Source organism: Falco biarmicus, chromosome W, assembly GCF_023638135.1.
Source record: "Falco biarmicus isolate bFalBia1 chromosome W, bFalBia1.pri, whole genome shotgun sequence".
Lineage (NCBI taxonomy): Eukaryota > Metazoa > Chordata > Aves > Falconiformes > Falconidae > Falco > Falco biarmicus.
This window is the reverse complement of record NC_079310.1, coordinates 8,356,560-8,376,945: the sequence shown is the minus strand read 5'-3', so window position 1 is coordinate 8,376,945 and position 20,386 is coordinate 8,356,560. Positions and strand designations below refer to the sequence as shown.

Below are 20,386 nucleotides of genomic sequence, written 5' to 3'. Positions count from 1 at the left end.
AAAACCCATCCAATCATGGCAACAATAGATGTTAAAGACATGGTTTTTATGATACCTTTGGGACCAGAAGACAGAGAACGTTTTTGCTTTCACGTGGGAAGGGCAAAAATTTACTTTCATCCGCCTTCCCCAAGGGTATAAACACTCTCCCACACTGGCTCATCATGCTTTAGCCCAGGAGCTGGAAAAAATACCAAAACCCAAAGGCATAGCTGTTTATCAGTATATTGATGATATTCTTGTGGGAGGAGATGAAATAGAGGGTGTGGGAGCAACTCAACTGAACATAATTTCACATTTGGAAAATTTGGGTTTGCAGATTCCTCCAGAAAAGGTCCAAAAGCCCTTGCAAGAAGTGAAATTCCTAGGAATCTGGTGGAAAGGGGGAATGACATGCATCCCACCAGACACCCTTGCTTCCTTAGAACAGATCAAAATGCCTGAGTCGAAAAAGGATCTGCAACATGTCTTAGGATTATTGGTGTTCTGGAGAAAACACATCCCGGACTTTTCTATCATTGCCAGACCTCTTCATGATTTGCTAAAAAAAAGGGATCAAATGGGAATGGACTGCTTCTCAGGAAGAGGCTATGCAATTGTTAATTTTTGAAGCAACAGCACACCAAGCTCTTGGCCCTATCCACCCTACAGACCCTTTCCAGGTGGAGTGGGGGTTTGCTTTATCAGGACTGTCAGTTCACATATGGCAGCGGGGCCCTGAGGGTCCAACCCGGCCTGTGGGATTTTACTCCCATGGCTTTAGGGATGCTGAGAGAAGATACACTGTTTGGGGGAAAGATTTGTTTGTGGTTAGCTTGGTTCTCATAGAAATAGAAAAAAATCGTATGACAACAGCCCATTATATTGAGAGGCCCATTTAAAGTTATAAAAACAGTCACTACTGGGACCCCTCCCCCTGATGGGGTGGCCCAGAAAGCCTCAGTACGAAAGTGGTATGCTCAGATTGAACACTATTGTAACACTTTCTCTGTATCTGAAGGAGCTTTAAAAAAACTAGCTATACAAGAAGTAGAGAGCCTGGACGAGGGCCAAAATAAACCTGCCTCAGTCATTCAGGTGGCCCCTCCTTTTCCCTGTGAACAGTCAGTTAGTGCTTGGTTTACTGATGCTTCTGCCAAACGAGAAGGAAAAGTGTGGAAATACCGAGCAGTAGCGCTCCATACCTCTTCCGATGAACAAATTATAACGGAGGGAGAGGGTAGTGCACAAGTTGGTGAATTAATTGCAGTATGGAGTGTTTTTCAACGTGAAGCACAAACTACTTCTCCTGTTTACATTTATACTGATTCTTATGCTGTGTTTAAGGGATGTACCGAATGGCTTCCTTTCTGGGAGCAAAATGAATGGCAGGTTAATAAGATTCCAGTGTGGCAAAAGGAAAAATGGCAAGACATCTTAAGTATTGCTAGCTGAGGGAACTTTGCTGTAGGTTGGGTAGCTTCTCATCAGATAGATGGGGGGTCAGCAGGAGAATGGAATAACTGGGCTGGTGAGTTAGCAAGGCTAGCTCCTGTACAGAAGGACCAGATTTCAGAAGACTGGGAATGCCTGTTAGAATGGTTGCATGTAAAACGCAAACACACAGGAGCTAAAGATCTGTACCGTGAAGCCCTTGCCCGAGGCTGGCCCATCACCAGAGAAATGTGTAAAACCTGTATATCAGCCTGCGAACAATGTTGAAGACTTGAAAGGCACCCTTTAGAGGATGACCCTCTGCATTTAAGGGAAGGTAAAGGCTTGTGGGATGCCTGGCAGGTGGATTATATTGGCCCCTTTAAGAGATTGGGAGGAAAACATTTTGTGCTGGTGGGAGTGGAAATAACATCAGGACTAGTCCAAGCAGAAGCCTTTAACAGGACTACGGGGGAGAACACTGTGAAAGCGCTGCATGAATGGTTTGGAACTTTTCCAAAGCCACAGGAAATACAATCTGACAACGGTTCCCACTTTACCGCCAGAATTGTACAGGACTGGGCACGAAGCAAAAGGATTGACTAGGTGTTTCATACCTCATATTATCCGCAAGCTAATGGAATTGTAGAAAGGACCAATGGTCTCTTAAAACGACTTTTGAAACCTCATGAGGGAAATTGGGATGTCCGCTTGTGGGAAGCTGTTAAAGGTGTAAATGATAGATGGGGGGTAAACGGATGCCCCAAAATAACTGCTTTTTGCCCAGCGGCTCCTTTCTTGGTTCCCTCATTAAAGGGACTAAATGATTCAAAGAACCCAGCTCACTTCCCAGGACAACCCGTTCTGGTGCACTTCCTACTGTGGGAAACGTACCACTGGTACTGAAAACCCCACTGAATGCATGTGCTTGGGTAGCCTCTTGTTCCTTGGGAAAGGAACATAAGATAAATACCCGCTGGATAATACCATCGTTTTAACTCTTTTTGCCTCAGGGAGGCAAGCTCTGTTGTTTTAATTTTACAGGAGAACTCCGAGGGATACCTTCTGGGAGGCCATGGAAACTGAACTCTTAAAACCCCGACTCAAAGAAAGACATTTTTGATCATAACAGATTTTATAGGTGTGTATGGGGGGAGGGATGTTTAGATTCTTAGAACGATTAATAGTGGGCTGGGACCATTTGTGCTTTTTTGTATCCTCTCTCTTGCCTACAACCAAGAGCCTGATAACTGGCCTTGGAATCATGCCCAGAAAAAACACACTGGAATAATGGAAAGTGTAGATTCAAAGACAGAACTAGCTATGGTGATTTTTTCTGAAAATGAGGTGTACCAAAGGAATCAGTGGGATCGGGATGATGTGGAAAAAGTTGCCCGATTGTGGGGCAGATTAGGAGATAAGATAAAAGTAGGGTGTCAAATATATAATGAAAGGGATAACACCAAAATTTCAGGAAACACCCTGATTAATGTCAGAAAGGTAGGTAAAGAATTTACCCTTTTAGATACGACCACGTGCTTTAATTCACGGGAATGTTGGCACAATTTTACCTTAACCGAGCCCATCTTTATAGTATGCCTAGGACAGGAATCCCCAACAACAGCTCTGACTTGTAAGATTAAAATAACAATCATGCTAACCACTATTCCTCCCACCACCACAGTTATAACGACCCCATTAACGCTTGATCCAAAATTGGCTAAACTCAATCAAAACATTTTTGAAATTGGACCATACATAATCAGAAATACAGGTCAGCAACAAATGTTGTCTAATCCAGAATGGTCTCTTGAACGAGTTGAGTTGTTGATGCAAGTTAATGTTTCAGATATTCAGCCAGCCTGCTCTCCTTTCCTAAAACCCTCTTACGAGGGATGGATAACCTGGCTGCGGAAACGGACACCTTCTGGGAAACGGACTCAGAGAGACCTAACTGGTGTTTTGAGAACAGGACTGGGGGTTCTGAATGGCATTGACTCAGAGATATTAATGAACAAATTGGCAACTACAGCTAATGATCTGGCAGGATTGCAACGGCCTTTGCGATCTTCCCTATTGGCTCTGGGAACTAACCAGTGGCAGTTAGCAGATGTGCTACCAAAATGGGAAAAGGTGAACGTGGAAGATCACAAATTGATTGTAGATGCACTTGGTGTAATCCAAAATAACCTTTCTTTGACTCTTAGTTGTATCCAGGCCCAATTATGGATACAGTCAGTGGCTGCCTTGATTATTAGAGAAGGTGAAGGAGGCACTTTCCCCACTGAAATTCAGAGAATAGTCTGGGACAGTGCACCGACTTTGAGAAGAAACTCCAATCCTGGTGGAATTTGGTAAACTTTAATATAACCCCACCACAAACATTACCACCGCTTTTGTATTGATGATATCCCATGCATCAATAAATGTAATCTACCCAATTATTGCCTTAGGGTTGAATCACAATGGAACCATACTCTATCCTTTCGAGCATAGAGTATGGGCCCAAAAGGTGGATGAGAAATGGCAAACTGTAGATTTGGAATCTTGTATCGTGTGGGAACAACAAGGGTTCATCTGCGAAGACAATACAATCAGAACTCAGGACATTTGTTTAGACACTACACAGAATATCTGTCATTTTGAGAATCGTCCTCAAAAAGCTGTTTCCCATGAGCAAGGAAACTAGAACCTCCATTCCCTGGTAGTGGGCAGGGGAATGGAGGATAGATTTACATCCCTCAGCTCACAAAAACTAAAGGAGGAAACATTAATCACAGCTATAGCTGGCCCTAAGCGTGCACCAGTGACCTTTCTCATCGATACCGGTGCACAGGTCTCTGCTCTGACAGAGGAAGATGCTGAAAGATGTGGGGGTTTTCCCTTGAAGCGTCATTTTTGTGTTCTGAATGCCTTAGGGTCGACAGAAGTTATGAAAGCTGCCCCCGTTAAGTTTTAAAAGCTAGAACCAGCTCTCTCTGTCTTTCTAATCAGAAATATATTGTCAGCATTAAAAAAATGGACATGTAAAAGCACTGATGTTCTCAACAGTGAAAAAGTTGCAGTTTGTGGTTTCTCAGCACCAGGTACTGTAGGTCTGTGCAGTATTGCTTCTGAATTAAGTTTTAGACTATTAGATAACAGGCTTATGAATGATGAATGATGTGCCACTTATCTAAAGGATGATGTACTTATGTTTATCTATAAGTTTGGAAACGTCCAAGGACCCTATTGCTAACATGATGGATGTACTAAATGCTAAGTCCTTGGATTTGTCATCTTTAAAAAGGCCATCTGGTCCTAAGTTCCTGTTGTTTATACAACGTGGCAAAGACAAGAACTTAAATCATGGTCACTAGTTTATGGAGATGTGTAAATGAGTTCCCGGAATTGTAATGAATATGTAAACGATTTTCTGGAAAGTTAATGAATAGGTATGAGTTGCTTGTATAAAGAGGGGACTGAAAAATACCCTCAGTGTGCATGACTTTGGTGGAGCGATCCCCCATGCACCCAGCGCTGCCGAATAAAGATAACCTCCGCTTGCCTGCATATTGCTGACTGATTCTTCAAATCAATTTGGCAACCCAGATGGGACCTCCTCCGCTCAGCTGCGGGACCCATTGAGAGTGGGGACTCCCTAGAGTACCCCCGGGGATTTTCCCAGAGGGGCTCCTCATCTCATCTGGATCACCGCAGGAGCAGACAAGCACTCCATCTTACGGAGCAAAGGTACTATCTTTATTCAAATATTATATTAATTGTAAATATTATATTAATATTATATTTTAAACGGTACTGTTTCGGATTCTGTTCTGGGACCGGTCCATCTGTAAAGCTGTCCGTAAGGCGTAAGATCATTGTATGCTTATGCAGGATGGCATATACCGGGTAGCTAGCACCACAGGTATACACCTGATTCTGTTTCGGTACCCGTTCTGATATTAAGGGAATATCGGAACTCTGATTCTGTTTTGGTCAGGAGACTAAAAAAAAACAAACAAAAACCCCACAACCAAAAAACCCACCTGTTTGATTATTTGAAGTCAATCTGTGTATACAGGATTAATAATTATAAGGTAATTAATAATAATTGTTATACTCATTTATGCTGGAAATGTGAGAACATTTCTGTATTAAGTATATTATGAATGTTGGTATGTGGTTATTGCCTTGAACATCCGCGGAGTGAATGTGAACCTCTATATGTTTTAAAGTGTATATGGTGTAAAGAATTATTGTATGTATGGTGGGGACAAGAAACTGAATGCCCTAACTGTAAGGTTTGGACGCCTTGGGATAAGAGAGAGCGAGCGCTCTAAGTGAAATTAGAGTGGTCTGTGCCTGGGATAGCGATTGAGATAACATGGGGGGAAAACAAAGTGGTGGAATAGTACGAAAGAGTGTTGGGATGTGTTCCAAGTCACTGGAAGGAAATAGGAGGGCAACCTGGTGGAAGTGCGAATAAGAGGACTTTGGTTAAGTACTGCAATCAGTGGTGGCCCCTGTATAAGTTAGGGGATGGAGAGAAATGTCCCTTAAATGGGACACTGAATTATAATGTTTTATTACAGTTAATGTTATTCTTGAGGCGAGAGGAAAATGGGATGAAGTGATGTGTGCAGATACGTTTGTGTGACAGAAGGAGTGTGGGATTAACACCACCTTATCTTTTGATTATGGCTCTAGAAAAGGATAGGTAAAAACTGAGACCTAAACTAAAAAGATGCTCTTGTTGAAATTTTTTTGGGGGGGGGGCGGGGGGAGAGCTCAGGTTGTGGTTCCTTCTGTGGAGCAACCAGAATGAAACACGTTGTAAGATAAAAAAATTGTACTAATGTAGGTAAGATCTGAAGCGGGGTGTGTGTGTGTGGGTGGGGTGGGGATGAAGAATCAAGGACCCTGTGAAAGTGTTAAAGTGTTGGGGTGAGTTTGTACAAACCCCCATACCCACTGGGAGGTGCGGCTGAGCCATGCTGGACGCATGGCAGAGTGTTTGCTGTTTGCCTGCAAAGGCAGGATGTGTAAGAACACAGACTTAAAGCAACAAGGAGCAGATTTGCATTCAGGGTAAGAAAGAGTTAAAACAGAAGTGCTGTTGCAGAGGCAAGCTTGTGTAACCTGCAGAGCAGGAAGAGCATCTCCTGCCCCGAAGCCTTCTGATGGTGGGGAGGAGGAGGTTGCTGTTGCTGACAATTGAGCAGAAGGACCTGACAATGTTACCCCAATTGCTGCAGCATTTGCAGTACAACAGGACCGGTAACGGCCCCTTTAGGGCAGGCAGTGGGTCTGAGGAGAATAAAGGTGAATCTTTGATGGGGAAATTTAGATGTTTGAAAGTTGGTAGTGAAAGACTTGTCAGGATGATCTAATAGGACTAGATAAAGGTTCGAGTTGATTGTTACTAGATAATCGTGATGTAGAAAGGTTGATAGAAGGAACAGGGAACGTGTACAGAAGGTAAGAGAAGAGCTGGGTCGTGCTAAACTGGTAGAGGAGATGAGACAGAGGAGGAATGTCAGGCAGAAGTGAAAGAGTGAATCCCTCTCCTATGGGACCGGATCACTGTGCATATTGTAGGGAAAGTGGACACTGGAAGCGAGATTGCCCTAAGCTAAAGAACCAGCAAGGGGTTCTGGTGAACTAGGGACTAGGAAAAACGAGGTGGAATTTTTAGTGAATACAAAAACAACTTATTTGGTGTTAAACTTCAGTGAAAAGAATTTGTTACAGTTGTGGGAGCTGCTGGCCACCAGGAAAACATCCTGAAACCTTTAAAGTACAAACTAAGAAAACAAATAAGAACGCCAAATTCACCAAAATCTTTGATGGGATGATATTTATTAGAACATCTAGGCGTTTAAAGAAGGAGAAATGCAACCAAAAGTTAAAAATAAGCAGTTAATTGAAATCTTGAGCTTATCTTTAATTCAACAGAAAAGTGGAAAAGAAGACCTCCCTGAAGTAAAAGAAATCTTTCACCAGGTATATCTGGAAATAAATTCCAGGTAAGGTGAAAAATGCTTTACCTGCTACAGTAAAAATGATAAGCGTGAGGCCTGCCTTGTTCAGGTAAAACAATATCCCTTGGTCTGATATGGAGAAATAGTGTGAAATGGGGACAATGGACATCGATTGTGATTGTATAGGTCTGCTCGAGGAATGTGGGTATGGTGACTAGTCATGGGTGCGGTGTCTGGTCACATAGGCACACAGCTCTGAGGAGACAACTACAGTTTTGAGGAGACGCCTGCCCCTCTTCCTCTAACAAAGGGGAGACGGGGAGACGCCTGACCTTCTTTCTCTAACAAAGGGGCTATTTAAAAGAGAATGAGAAAAAGATGAGAGACATTCAAATGCTATCTAGAGGGAGGGAGTGCTAAGTCTCCTTGCTGGAGAAGATTGGATGGTCACAAGGACATGAATCACCTGAAGAAGATCGGATGGTCACAAGAACATGAATCACCTACAAACCTGCAAGACCACCACATTCCAGAAAACGGACTGATAAGCTAATTAACATACGAAGCGGGGTTTAGGTAACGAATATGTATAGGCATTAATTGAATATTCATTTGTTTCATTGTATAAATGTGAGATGGTTCCTCACTTCGGGTATGCACGCTTGTGGAGGAGCGATCCCCCGTGCATCTGCGCGCAATAAACATACCTACTTTATAACTTCCGAGTTATAGAGTCCAATTCCGCACGTCAGTTTTGGCGAGCCAGGCAGGAGGATTTCTGCTCGGCTGAGGGACCAGCTGCGGAGCGGACGCTCCTAGGCGCACCCCGGGAGATTTCCTCGGAGGAGCCTCCTCTTCTCAGCTGTTCACCCGGGAGCAGAAGAGAAACCCCTGGATCCACGGATAAAACGGTATGTTTAGTAACGGGGCGGCTGGTGAGACGCACGGAGATGTCCGGCGCGCAGCGTAGTCCCCAGGAGGAAAGGTACCTTGGGAGGGGGTTTGCTGACCAAGGGGTGGCCGCTAGCGATCTTGAGGGCAGACCGAGCAAACCCGAGGTTACTGCCATTCCTAAAAGCCCGGAGGCCTCGTGACGGAAAGCGGGGGGCGGGATGGAATAAGGCGGAATCTCACAGGAACAAGAGGGACCTCATAGCAAAAGTAAAAAGGGAAATTTTTGCGTAGGAAAAAAAAAGAAAAAAAAAAAAAAAGAAAAAAGGGGGAAGCTAAAAACTTCCTTTAGGTTGTCTTAAGAATTGGGGAATTCCTAGAATGTAACAACTGAAATAGCGCTCTGTGTCTTGTTTGTTCTATGTGTTGTCTTGTTACATGTTCAAAACTTGGAGTAATGAAATGTATGTTGAAAAATAATAATATTCTGGTAATTCGTGGCAAATAGCGGAAAACTTAACACTCTGCTTAAGACCAGGAAAAATTTGGGTTTTTTGTTTGTTGTTTGTTTTTTGGCAATTGTTCATTGAAATGCATACTTTGTGAACTGTTAGTGTTCCTAAAAGTTGTACATAAGTGCACGGTACCATATAACATACTGCTTGTGTGACTGCAGGCTGCCCGGAGAGTGTGAATGGTGTGATTGAGATGCGCATTTTGATTTTCCGTGTATAGCTTAATTATTTTGACTAAGTGTGAGTGCAAGAGTGCTTGAGACAGGCGTTTGAGTGCAAAACGAGTAAGAAGCTCTATCCGCGTTTCGGACCTTGGGTGGCTAAGGCGGCTGGAGAAAAACAAAGTAATTAAAATTGCAAAATGGGAAATGGAAGGAGTAAGCCCTGTGAAAAATCGCCCTTGGGTTGTATATTAAAACATTGGAGTGATATCGTAGGACATTGTGGTACCGAAAATAGAAGGAAATTGATTAAATATTGTAAACAGTGGTGGCCTTTGTATAAATTGGGGAGTGATGCGAAATGGCCTCAGGAGGGAGGAACGTTAGATTACAACACTCTCCTGCAATTAATGTTGTTTCTGAGGAGAGAGGGAAAATGGGACGAAGTATCATATGCAGACATGTTCTTCGTCCTCCAGGACAAACCTGAGTGGCAAAAGGACTGTGGATTAGTACCCCCTCGGGATCCTATGGTACAAGCACTAGAAAGAGTGCGGGATTAACATCACCTGATCTTTGATTGTGGCTCTAGAAAAGGATAGGAAAAAACTGAGACCTAAACTAGAAAGATGTTCTTGTTGAAATTTTTGTGTTAAAAAGCTCAGGTTGCGGTTCCTTCTGTGGAGCAACCAGAATGAAACACGTTGTAAGATATAAAAACTTGTACTGATGTATGTAAAACCTGAGGCGTGTGTGTGTGTGTGTGTGTGGAGAATCAGAGACCTTGTGAAAGTGTTGAAGTATTGGGGTGAGTTTGTACAAACCCCCGTACCCCCTCGAAGGTGCGACTGAATCATGCTGGGATGCATGGCAGGAGGTTTTCTGTTTGCCTGCAAAGGCATGATATGTAAGAACACAGAATTAAAGCAACAAGTAGCAGATTTGCATTCAGAGTAAGAAAGAGTTAAAACAGAAGTGCTGTTGCAGAGGCAGGCTTGTGTAACCTGCAGAGCTGGAAGAGCATCTCCTGCCCCGAACCCTTCTGCTGGTGAGGAGGAGGGGGTTGCTGTTGCTGACAATTGAGCAGAAGGACCTGACAATGTCACCCCAATTGCTGCAGCATTTGCAGTACAACAGGACCGGTAACGGCCCCTCTAGGGCAGGGAATGGGTATGAGGTGGAATTTTAGTGAAAACAAAACCAACTTATTTGTTAAACTTCAGTAAAAAAAAAAATAAAAAATTGTTAACAGTTGTGGGAGCTGCTGGCCACCAGGAAAACATCCTGAAACCTTTAAAGTACAAACTAAAAAAACAAATAAGAATGCCAAGTTCACTAAAATCTTTGTTGGGATGAGATTTATTAGAACATCTAGACGTTTAAAGAAGGGGAAATGAAATTAAAAATTAAATATGATCAAGTAATTGAAATATTGAGCTTATCTTTAATTCAGCAGAAAAGAGGAAAAGAGGACCTCCCTGACGTAAGAGAAATTTTTAACCAGGTGTATCTGAAAATAAATTCCAGGAAAGGTGAAAAATGCTTTACCTGTTACAGTAAAATGATAAGGGGGAGGCTTGCTCAGTTCAGATAAAAACAATATCCCTTGGTCAGCAAGGCTGTGGGGATATTGGCAGAAAAAGTGAAATAAAATACACTCTGTAGTAGTTCTACTAATGTAAATCTGTGTGTTTTGCCATGACAGTGACTTGTTATGGGATGTGCAGATGAAACTCTGCATTGACAACGAAGTACAAGGAATAAGGTTGGTCAGGTGCCTCCTACCATAGTCAAGGGCAAGACTGGGTTGGCCTCTGTGTTTGCCACCAAGAAGAATCTTGAGCTCCGCTGTTGGCTGCAACCCAGTAGGCGTTGAGCGGTGGGAACATATGCCATGCCAGACCTTGATGTGAGGCATGGCCCACTCTGAGGCACTGATTTGGAAATTGGAAACTGCCTGGCCGACCATGAGGCCAGACGAGTAACAGAGGAGGTAGGAAAGGAGGAATTATCCTTAATACCAGACGGTAAAATCCAAACTGTAAGTACAGATCAGGAGCCAAACTATTCTAAAGACAACCTAAAGCTAATTCAGGACATGAATGGTAAAATAAAATTAAATAAGTGGTCTTATTTGACAGATGGCCGTATAGTGGTACCATCCAATTTAATATGGATCACAGCCCTATTATTAATAAGACGCATTGGGGAGCTGATGCTTTATATAAAAGTCTAAATCAGAAATTGATAGGGTGAAACTTGTATACTGTAATAAAACAGGTGACTCAGCAATGTGAAATGTGTTTACGCAATAATCCCAATACAGCAAATAAAATAAAACTAGGGAACATTAGTAGAGGAAATGTTCCAGGGCAACATTGGCAGATCGATTTCTCGGAACTTCCTAGAAAAGGGGGGTATCGATATTGGTACTAACAGATACCTTTTCAGGTTGGCCAGAAGCCTTCCCGTGCAGAACTGCTAAAGCCCAGGAAGTGACCAAAATACTACTCCAAGAGATAATACCTAGGTTTGGAGTCCCAGCGGTAATGTCCTCGGATAGAGGACCACATTTTGTGTCCAGAATAGTGCAACAGATCAGCCACCATCTAGGAATAGATTGGCAATTACATACCCCATACTGACCACAATCGAGTGGCCAGGTGGAAAAGATGAATCATCTAATCAAACAACAGATTGTCAAGTTAGGCCAAGAAACAAATCTAACTTGGCCCCAGTCTTTGCCATTAGCTCTTACACGAATTCGAACTAGACCGAGAGCAAAAGAGGGGCTTAGCCCATTTGAAATTTTATATGGACGTCCCTATGGGGTACAAAAGGGGATGTCTTCACAGATTGGTGAAGAAACAATGACTTCCTATATGATGGCATAAACAAACAATTAATAAGAATTGAGAAGCATGTGATGGGAACACGCAGTAAGGGTCTGGATGGACCTGTTCACGATATACGACCAGGGGACTATGTATACGTTAAGTGTTTTGCAGATAAAACCCTGGAACCACAGTGGACCGGACCTTTTCAAGTCCTGCTCACCACCTACACTGCAATCAAGGTTGAGGGACAGAATTCTTGGATTCACCATACCCGGATTAAGAAAGCCCCTGCAACTTCGTGCAAAGTAACCCCAGATAAAAAAGAACTGAAACTCAAATTTACTCGGACAAATGGGAACAATGTGGGTGGCAAAGGCGCACCAATGCTTGATATCGAAGGTACTTCCCAGGTGGGAACAAATAAACATGGAAGATCATCAACTCATCACTAAGGCATTAAGTGGTTTACAGGATGACGTCGCCCTGGCTCTAAGTTGTATGCAAGCCCAAATGTGGATGCAATCAATAGCTGCATCCATAATAAGAGAAGGAGAGGAAGGCATATTTCCTACGGAAATTCGAAAGATGGTTTGGGACAATGCTACGGAGGTAGAAAGAAAACTCCAGTCATGGTGGAATATGGTGAACTTTACCTACGACCCCAACACACACACCATCACAGCTTTTGTGTTAACCATACATAATGCAGTAATAATTACCATACACCCCATTGTAGCCCTTGGAATTAACCATAATGGGGTGTTCCTATACCCTTTTGAACATAGAACATGGGCCAGAAAGATAGGCGACAAGTGGCAAACAGTAGATTTAGAATCTTGTATTATGCGAGAACAGCAGGGCTTCCTCTGTGAAAGCAATACTATAATGGCTCAGGATACTTGTTTAGATACAGATCAGAAAATATGTCATTTCGAGGCCCGACCAAATGCAAACTTGAAAACAGTAATTATATATGCAGGGAAGGGATGTGCGTGTTTGAGAACTGAGTGTAACACAATAACCATAGATGGGGAGGTAAAGGAGACTGCACAGTATTCAAATTATTGTATTTGTAATTTTACTACTATCACAGGATGCGATTTTAGTTACTCAGCCCCAGTAGTGTCTCATCAATTCTTAAAATCCAACTTTACCCTATCACAGATAATAATTCCTACCCCCATAGGACTAAATATAAGCAGTATAAAAGAACTATTAAAACATGCAGATTTACAACGTATACTGGAAGAAACCAAAGAAAAGGGACATGAAACTCTTCTTATGATCCATCATGATGTAGAGGGGATCAAGAAAGTTTTAAAAAAGGTAGAACAGGATGGAAACCATAATTGGTGGGATACTCTCTTTGGCTGGTCACCTTCTGCAACAGGAATTCTTAACACTATGGTACACCCCATTGTGATCTTATTGATCAGTTTAGGAATTTCCTTAATACTAACCATTATGTTATATTTGTGGGTTTGGAGAATGTTTAAAAGGGTAACACTTATGTATGATGCTTTATATCATTCGGGAAGACTCCTTAAGTAAAAGAATTTACTTAATTTAATAGAAAAGGGGGGATTGATATGGAGAAATAGTGTGAAATGGGGACAATGGACATCGATTGTGATTGTATGTGTCTGCTCGAGGAATGTGGGTATGGTGACTGGTCATGGGTGCGGTGTCTGGTCACATAGGCACACAGCTCTGAGGAGACAACTACAGTTTTGAGGAGACGCCTGCCCCTCTTCCTCTAACAAAGGGGAGACGGGGAGACGCCTGACCTTCTTTCTCTAACAAAGGGGCTATTTAAAAGAGAATGAGAAAAAGATGAGAGACATTCAAATGCTATCTAGAGGGAGGGAGTGCTAAGTCTCCTTGCTGGAGAAGATTGGATGGTCACAAGGACATGAATCACCTGAAGAAGATCGGATGGTCACAAGAACATGAATCACCTACAAACCTGCAAGACCACCACATTCCAGAAAACGGACTGATAAGCTAATTAACATACGAAGCGGGGTTTAGGTAACGAATATGTATAGGCATTAATTGAATATTCATTTGTTTCATTGTATAAATGTGAGATGGTTCCTCACTTCGGGTATGCACGCTTGTGGAGGAGCGATCCCCCGTGCATCTGCGCGCAATAAACATACCTACTTTATAACTTCCGAGTTATAGAGTCTAATTCCGCACGTCAGGTCAGCAGGGCTGTGAGGGGTATTGGCATGAAAACTAAAACAAAATACACTCTGTAGTAGTTCTACTAATGTAAATCTGTGTGTTTTGCCATGACAGTGACTTGTTATGGGATGCACAGATGAAACTCTGCATTGACAACGAAGTACAAGGAATAAGGTTGGTCAGGTGCCTCCTACCATAGTCAAGGGCAAGACTGGGTTGGCCTCTGTGTTTGCCACCAAGAAGAATCTTGAGCTCCGCTGTTGGCTGCAACCCAGTAGGCGTTGAGCGGTGGGAACATATGCCATGCCAGACCTTGATGTGAGGCATGGCCCCCTCTGTTATAAGAGGGTCATCCAGGAAGGAAGAACATAAGGTAGCCCATAGAGGCACTGATTTGGAAATTGGAAACTGCCTGGCCGACTATGAGGCCAGACGAGTAACAGAGGAGGTAGGAAAGGAGGAATTATCCTTAATACCAGACGATAAAATCCAAACTGTAAGTACAGATCAAGAGCCAAACTATTCTAAAGAAAACTTAAAGGTAATTCAGGACATGAATGATAAAATAAAAATAAATAAGTGGACTTATTTAAGGGATGGTCGTATAGTGGTACCATCCAATTTAATATGGATCACAGCCCTATTATTAATAAGACGCATTGGGGAGCTGATACTTTATATAAAAGTCTAAATCAGAAATTGATAGGGCGGAACTTGTATACTGTAATAAAACAGGTGACTCAGCAATGCAAAGTGTTTTTATGTAATAATCCCAATGTAACAAATAGAATAAAACTAGGGACATTAGTAGAGGAAATTATCCAGGACAACATTGGCAAGTTGATTTTTACGAACTCCCAAGAAAAGGGGGGTACCAATGTTTATTAGTTATGACTGATACGTTTTCAGGTTGGCCAGAAACTCTCCCTTGTCGAACAAATAAAACAAGAGAGGTAACGAAGGGATTGTTGAATGAAATTATTCCCTGTTTTGGGGTTCCAACAACAATCTCTTCTGACAGAGGCTCACGCTTTTGTGCCAAAGTAATACAACAAGTGAGTACAGTAGTAGGAATAGATTGGCAATTACATACTCCTTATAGGCCTCAAGCAAGTGGGCAAGTGGAAAAAATGAACCACTTAATTAAACAACAGATAGTAAAAATAGGACAAGAGACAAATCTAACTTGGCCACAATTTCTTCCCTTGGTATTATTAAGAATATGAACTAAGCCGAGAACAAAGGAAAATTTAAGCCCTTTTGAAATATTATACGGGAGACCATACCAGTAACAATTTGCCGGAGAAGATTTAAGGCAGTTAGGGGAGGGATATTTGTGGCAATATGTGAAGGCCCTCCAGAGACAATTAACAAGGGCCAGAGGATTAGATCAACCAGTCCATTCCTTTAAATCTGGTGATAAAGACTTTTTCAGGGAAACCTTTGGAAGAAAAGTGGGAAGGACCCTATCTGGTGCTGCTGACAACCTTCACCACCGTCAAGATAAGAGAACAGCCAGCCTGGATTCACTACTCTCCATAAAGAAGGCTCCTGAGAAATCATGGGCCATCACCCCAGCAGGACCCATGGGACTACGGTTCTTTAGATCATAATTATAATAGAATGATCCTCTACAAGGGAAGTGGACTGGACCCTATTGAGTATTGTTGGCCATCTTGACTGCAATCAATATAAAGGAGGAACCTGATATTGACGGGTAAAGAAATCTCTGGAGATACAATGGACTGTCAAAAGGATCAGGGGATATTTGTGTAAAGTTATTTTGATCTTGATTGTAACAATTGTCAGTATTTTAGAAACTGAAGCATGGGTAAACAATACCTGTCTTCAAACATTACAAATGATTGTTAATGCTACAAAAGCTAAGGAATGCTGGATATGTACCTCTCTTCTTAAAGGAGGCCTAGTAACACCCCTGTATGGGGTGGCCTCTCAAAACTGGAATTATCTTGATGACAAATGGCCTACCTGGCCAGACTTTTGGAAAAAGCCAGGCGATGGTGGAGGATATTGCCTATTTGATAATAAAACATATAAGTTGGTTCCCAGATTTGATTTATGAATATTAAGCCTAACAACCACAATATTTATGAAAAGTGATAATAACTGTTGTTGGAAAGCTCAAAGCAAGACAGGGGGAGCATGTCCTGGAAACCCAGGGCAAAACACTTGTTCCCAATCTGATGGGTGGAATGATTACTGGATATATAGGTAGACCAAAGTAATCAAATTGAAACAGATATCCATAAGATATGGAACAGGTTTCAGATTTTACATGAAATTACTAAAGATGATTTATCATGGAATTTTAAGGCTATATGGGACAAATTAACTTCGTGTTTGCCTAATCTGGAATGGCTAAAGCATGCTTTTGTTATAATACTCGTTGTAATAGTTTTAGGAATACCAATATGTGTATTACTTCAATGTTTTGTTTGGTGCTGTCAGAGAATGATCATAGGGCATAGTGATTTTTTATAGTTGTAAAAGAATTTACAATAGTTGTTAGAAAAGGGGGGAATGAATAATGGGCCATATATGATTTATTTAAAGAATGGTGTACTCATGTTTATCTGAGGAGACCCTTATTGTTGACTTGAGGATGTACTATTCCTTGAATGGGTGACATAGGGAGTGTGCGAATTGTCCAGGCACAAGATATGTTAATGTTGTTAACTTGAAGATATACTAGGTCCTTGAATGGGAGTGTGCGAATTGTCCAGGCACAAGATATGTTAATGTGTTCCCAGAAAGTTAATGAATAGACATGAGTGACTTGTATAAAGAGGGGGCTAAAAGGTTCCCTCGGGGTGCATGACTTTGGTGGAGCGATCCCCCATGCACCCAGCGCTGCCGAATAAAGATAACCTCTGCTCACTCGAATATTGGTGACTTGATTCTTTGAATCATCAACCCACACTTTTCCCTCATGTTGGCTGTGTTTAATTTGCATATTGGTTTAAGATAGTAAGAGGATGATCATGCTAGAAAATCAGATCTAGATTCTAAATACTTTTAGGTCAAGAGGCTTCCTCAGACAGGAATTTGATGGAACATATAACATGGATTAAAAAATATGAATTCTAGATACAGGTCTGGATTTAAACTTTACACACCAACTTTATAAAAGCTTAACCATGGTTTCCATATCACCTTATGGCACAACTGTTGGGATATAGTTCAGAATCACCAGTTAGTAACCTGCTTTGATAATTTTTGTTTACAGTGATTTTTGTAAATTGGGTCATTTAAAATTATAGGTTTTTATTAAAATTATTCTACCTATGATTGCAGTGATGGTATTCATAGCCCTAGAGATGAAAAAGCAGTTTTAAAAAACATAAGTGATTTAATTATTTCAAATTAGATCACAATTAAACTAGTGGAAACTTGGCAAGGAATTAGACCAGACAGCCAGAATCATATTGTCTGTTCTATATATGTTAACATCATGGTTACACACAGGCCTGCCTCACAAAACTGGATGGAGAATTTGACATTTGGCTGTTCTATATTGTAGGTCTCTGCACATTACTCTGTGCCTGGTTCTGTACTTGCTAACAACATTGTCAGTCAGAAACCAGTGGAACATACTGACCAAAACATGGCAAGGATGTACCCAGGCAGACTTTATCCTCTCTAGTACCCAGAGCTTTACAAAAGCCTAAATCCATGCTCCTTTGTGAATGGGAACTTGCCCTGACCCAGCACCAGAGTACTTGTGTAATGGGGACCATGCTGGAATATAGACCTGCCATTGGCTTCCCGCATTTTAGCCCCAAGTACAACATAGCTTCTCTCCTTTTTTTAGTGGTAGTTTATCAAAAGTTCTTGGATGAATGATTTTTAGATGTTTACCAGAACAGCCTCAAAGTACTTAGCAGAGTGTTTCTGAATTGTCTGTAAAGAACTGTTTTCTCATATTGTATTTTATGTTTTACTTTTATAATCTGATTAGAACTGAATGTGAATGTCTTCATTCCGAGATTTCGGTAATAGTTTTTGGCGACCCAGATGGGACCTCGCTGAAGGAGAGTTGGGGACCTGATCGGTTCCAGCTGGCACCGGGGTTTTCTCGGGGATACCCATCAATCCCCGATCCGTAAGGCTCTTTGTGACGTTCCCTGGATTTTGGTAAGACACTTTTTTTTTTTTTTTTGGTAATTGTAGTAAGTGGGTTTGAGTCCCACTGTATTTGTCTGGCTGTCAGACGTGGAGAAAGCTGCGTAGGGTTGGACTAAAGGGATCCTTGTGGAAGTGGAAGCCTAGGCGTCTGCCCGTAAGACATAAGCGAAAGCTATTGCAGGGTTGGACAAAAGTGGAACCAAGAGAACCTATATGCTATAGTGTTCTCTAAGGTAGTGCCTCTAACAAGAAGTTAGAAGGGGTTTTTCTTTTGACATGGAATTGTTTATTGTGTCTGTGTATTGAGAAGAAAATTAAGAAGTGTATAATATTGTGTTTTATGTCTTTGTTTAAAGTAATTGTGGAAAAGTGTGAGTGTGGCTGTAAGGGTGAGATGTGCAATTGAGCACGAAAGCGAGTGTGGAGTTCAGATCCGCGGATCGGAGTGATAGATTTGAGTGATTGTGTATTGTACTGTAAAGTGATTATACCATGGCATCTAAGTTAACTCGATTGTTTAAAAGTAAAAGCATGGGTAATCTTGCTGCAAATGACAAAATCATGAAAAAAATTCTCCATTGGGATGTTTATTGGCACATCGGGGAGATTTACATGATTTGCGAAAGAGCCAGATGATTGAGTATTGTAATAATTGGTGGCCTCGGTATACATTGGATGATCAGGAAAAGTGGCCCATGAATGGGACACTGAATTATAACACTATTCTGCAGTTAATGCTGTACTGTAAAAGAGAAGGGAAATGGAGTGAAATGCCAAATGTGGATTTGTTCTTTTACTTAAGACAAAGAAAGGATTGGCAGGATGAATGTAAGCTAACTATTAGAGATAATTTGGTAATGGCTATAACTTCTGATAATAAGAAAGTGAAAAAAAAAATTTTACTCAACCTGTGAGATTGGGAAGGACTGTTTGAAGAAGAGTATTGCCTCTGAAATTGATGAAGGACTAGAATTAGATATATCCCCTCTTAGGAGAGAAAGGAATCGGCGTCGAGAATTTAGGGAACAGGAGCAGGTGGAGGAACCGGAGAGTAGTGGAATAGAGGATGTGGAGGAGGGACTGTCCGAGATTGTAATTCATACCCCTGTTTCCCGGAGAACTCGACAGCAGACACAAACAATAGCTCCCCTGCGACAGGGAGTTGGTAACAGTGGGCCGGTGTATGTGAAAGTGCCTTTTTCAGTTATGGATTTGATGGCATGGAAATGTTCAGGAGGAGATAGCCAAAGTAATGGTTTTAGATGATTGAAGGGCACCGGAAGGGAATCCAGCTGAGCCTCTGGTTAAAATTAAGCGGGGAGAAAAAGAAGTTAAATTTTTAGTGGATACAGGAGCGACATTTTTTTTATTAAATACCTGTAAAAGAAAAATTAGAACAAAAACAGCCAATATATAGGAGCAACTGGGAAAGAAGAAAATAGGCCATTCCTGCAACCCCTGGATTTGAAATTTGGAAAGAAGATAATTACACATGAATTTTTGTATGTACCAGAACGTCCGATACCCTTCTTAGGAAGAGATTTGTTATCCAAATTAAATGCACAAATTGTTTTTGACGAAGGAGAACTTTTCTTGAAAATACCTGTGTCAAAAACGGGAGAAATCCTGATGATACAAGAAAGAGTAAAGGAGCAAGAAATTCCACCGGAGGTGGATTTGGCAGTGATCCCTACTGTATGGGAAGCAGATATTCCTGGAAAATCAAAACTAGCAGAGACTGTCAACATTGACTTAAAGGAGCAGGGACAGTAAAAATTAAGCAATATCCAATCAAACCATAAGTTAGACAGGATCTAAAGAAATTGATTGATAAATTTTTGGAGTACAAAATTTTGGAAGAATGTGAATCAGAGTATAATACTCCAATTTTACCCGTCAGAAAACCTTCGGGTGAATATAGACTGGTACAAAACTTGAGAGCAGTAAATCAAATAGTTAAGGATATTTATCCTGTAGTAGCAAACCCTTATACACTGTTAACAGCATTGAGGGAGAATTATCAGTGGTTTACAGTGCTTGATTTAAAAGATGCTTTCTTTTGTATACCTTTGGAAAAGGAAAGCAGAAAACTGTTTGCTTTTGAATGGGAAAATCCTCAAACCGGGCGAAGGATGCAGCTGACATGGACCAGATTACCCCAAGGATTTAAAAACAGTCCAACATTTTTTGGAAATCAGTTAGCAAAGGAGCTTGAAATCTGGAAACAGGACAAACCAAGATCTGGACATTTACTTTTACAATGTGTGGAT

At 41.5% G+C, this 20,386-nt stretch overlaps 1 protein-coding gene across 1 annotated transcript in view; it reads right to left on the bottom strand.

Annotated features, from left to right (window-relative positions):
- Positions 1-8,114: 8,114 nt before the first annotated feature.
- The window catches only part of LOC130142087 (sorting nexin-18-like), a 130,555-nt gene continuing 118,283 nt past the window's right edge, over positions 8,115-20,386 (bottom strand). Inside the window, exon 2 of the mRNA XM_056323536.1 lies at positions 8,115-8,267. Within this exon, the coding sequence (XP_056179511.1) occupies positions 8,125-8,267 (143 nt within the window). The 3' untranslated portion in view covers positions 8,115-8,124. The remainder of the gene's footprint in view (positions 8,268-20,386) is intronic.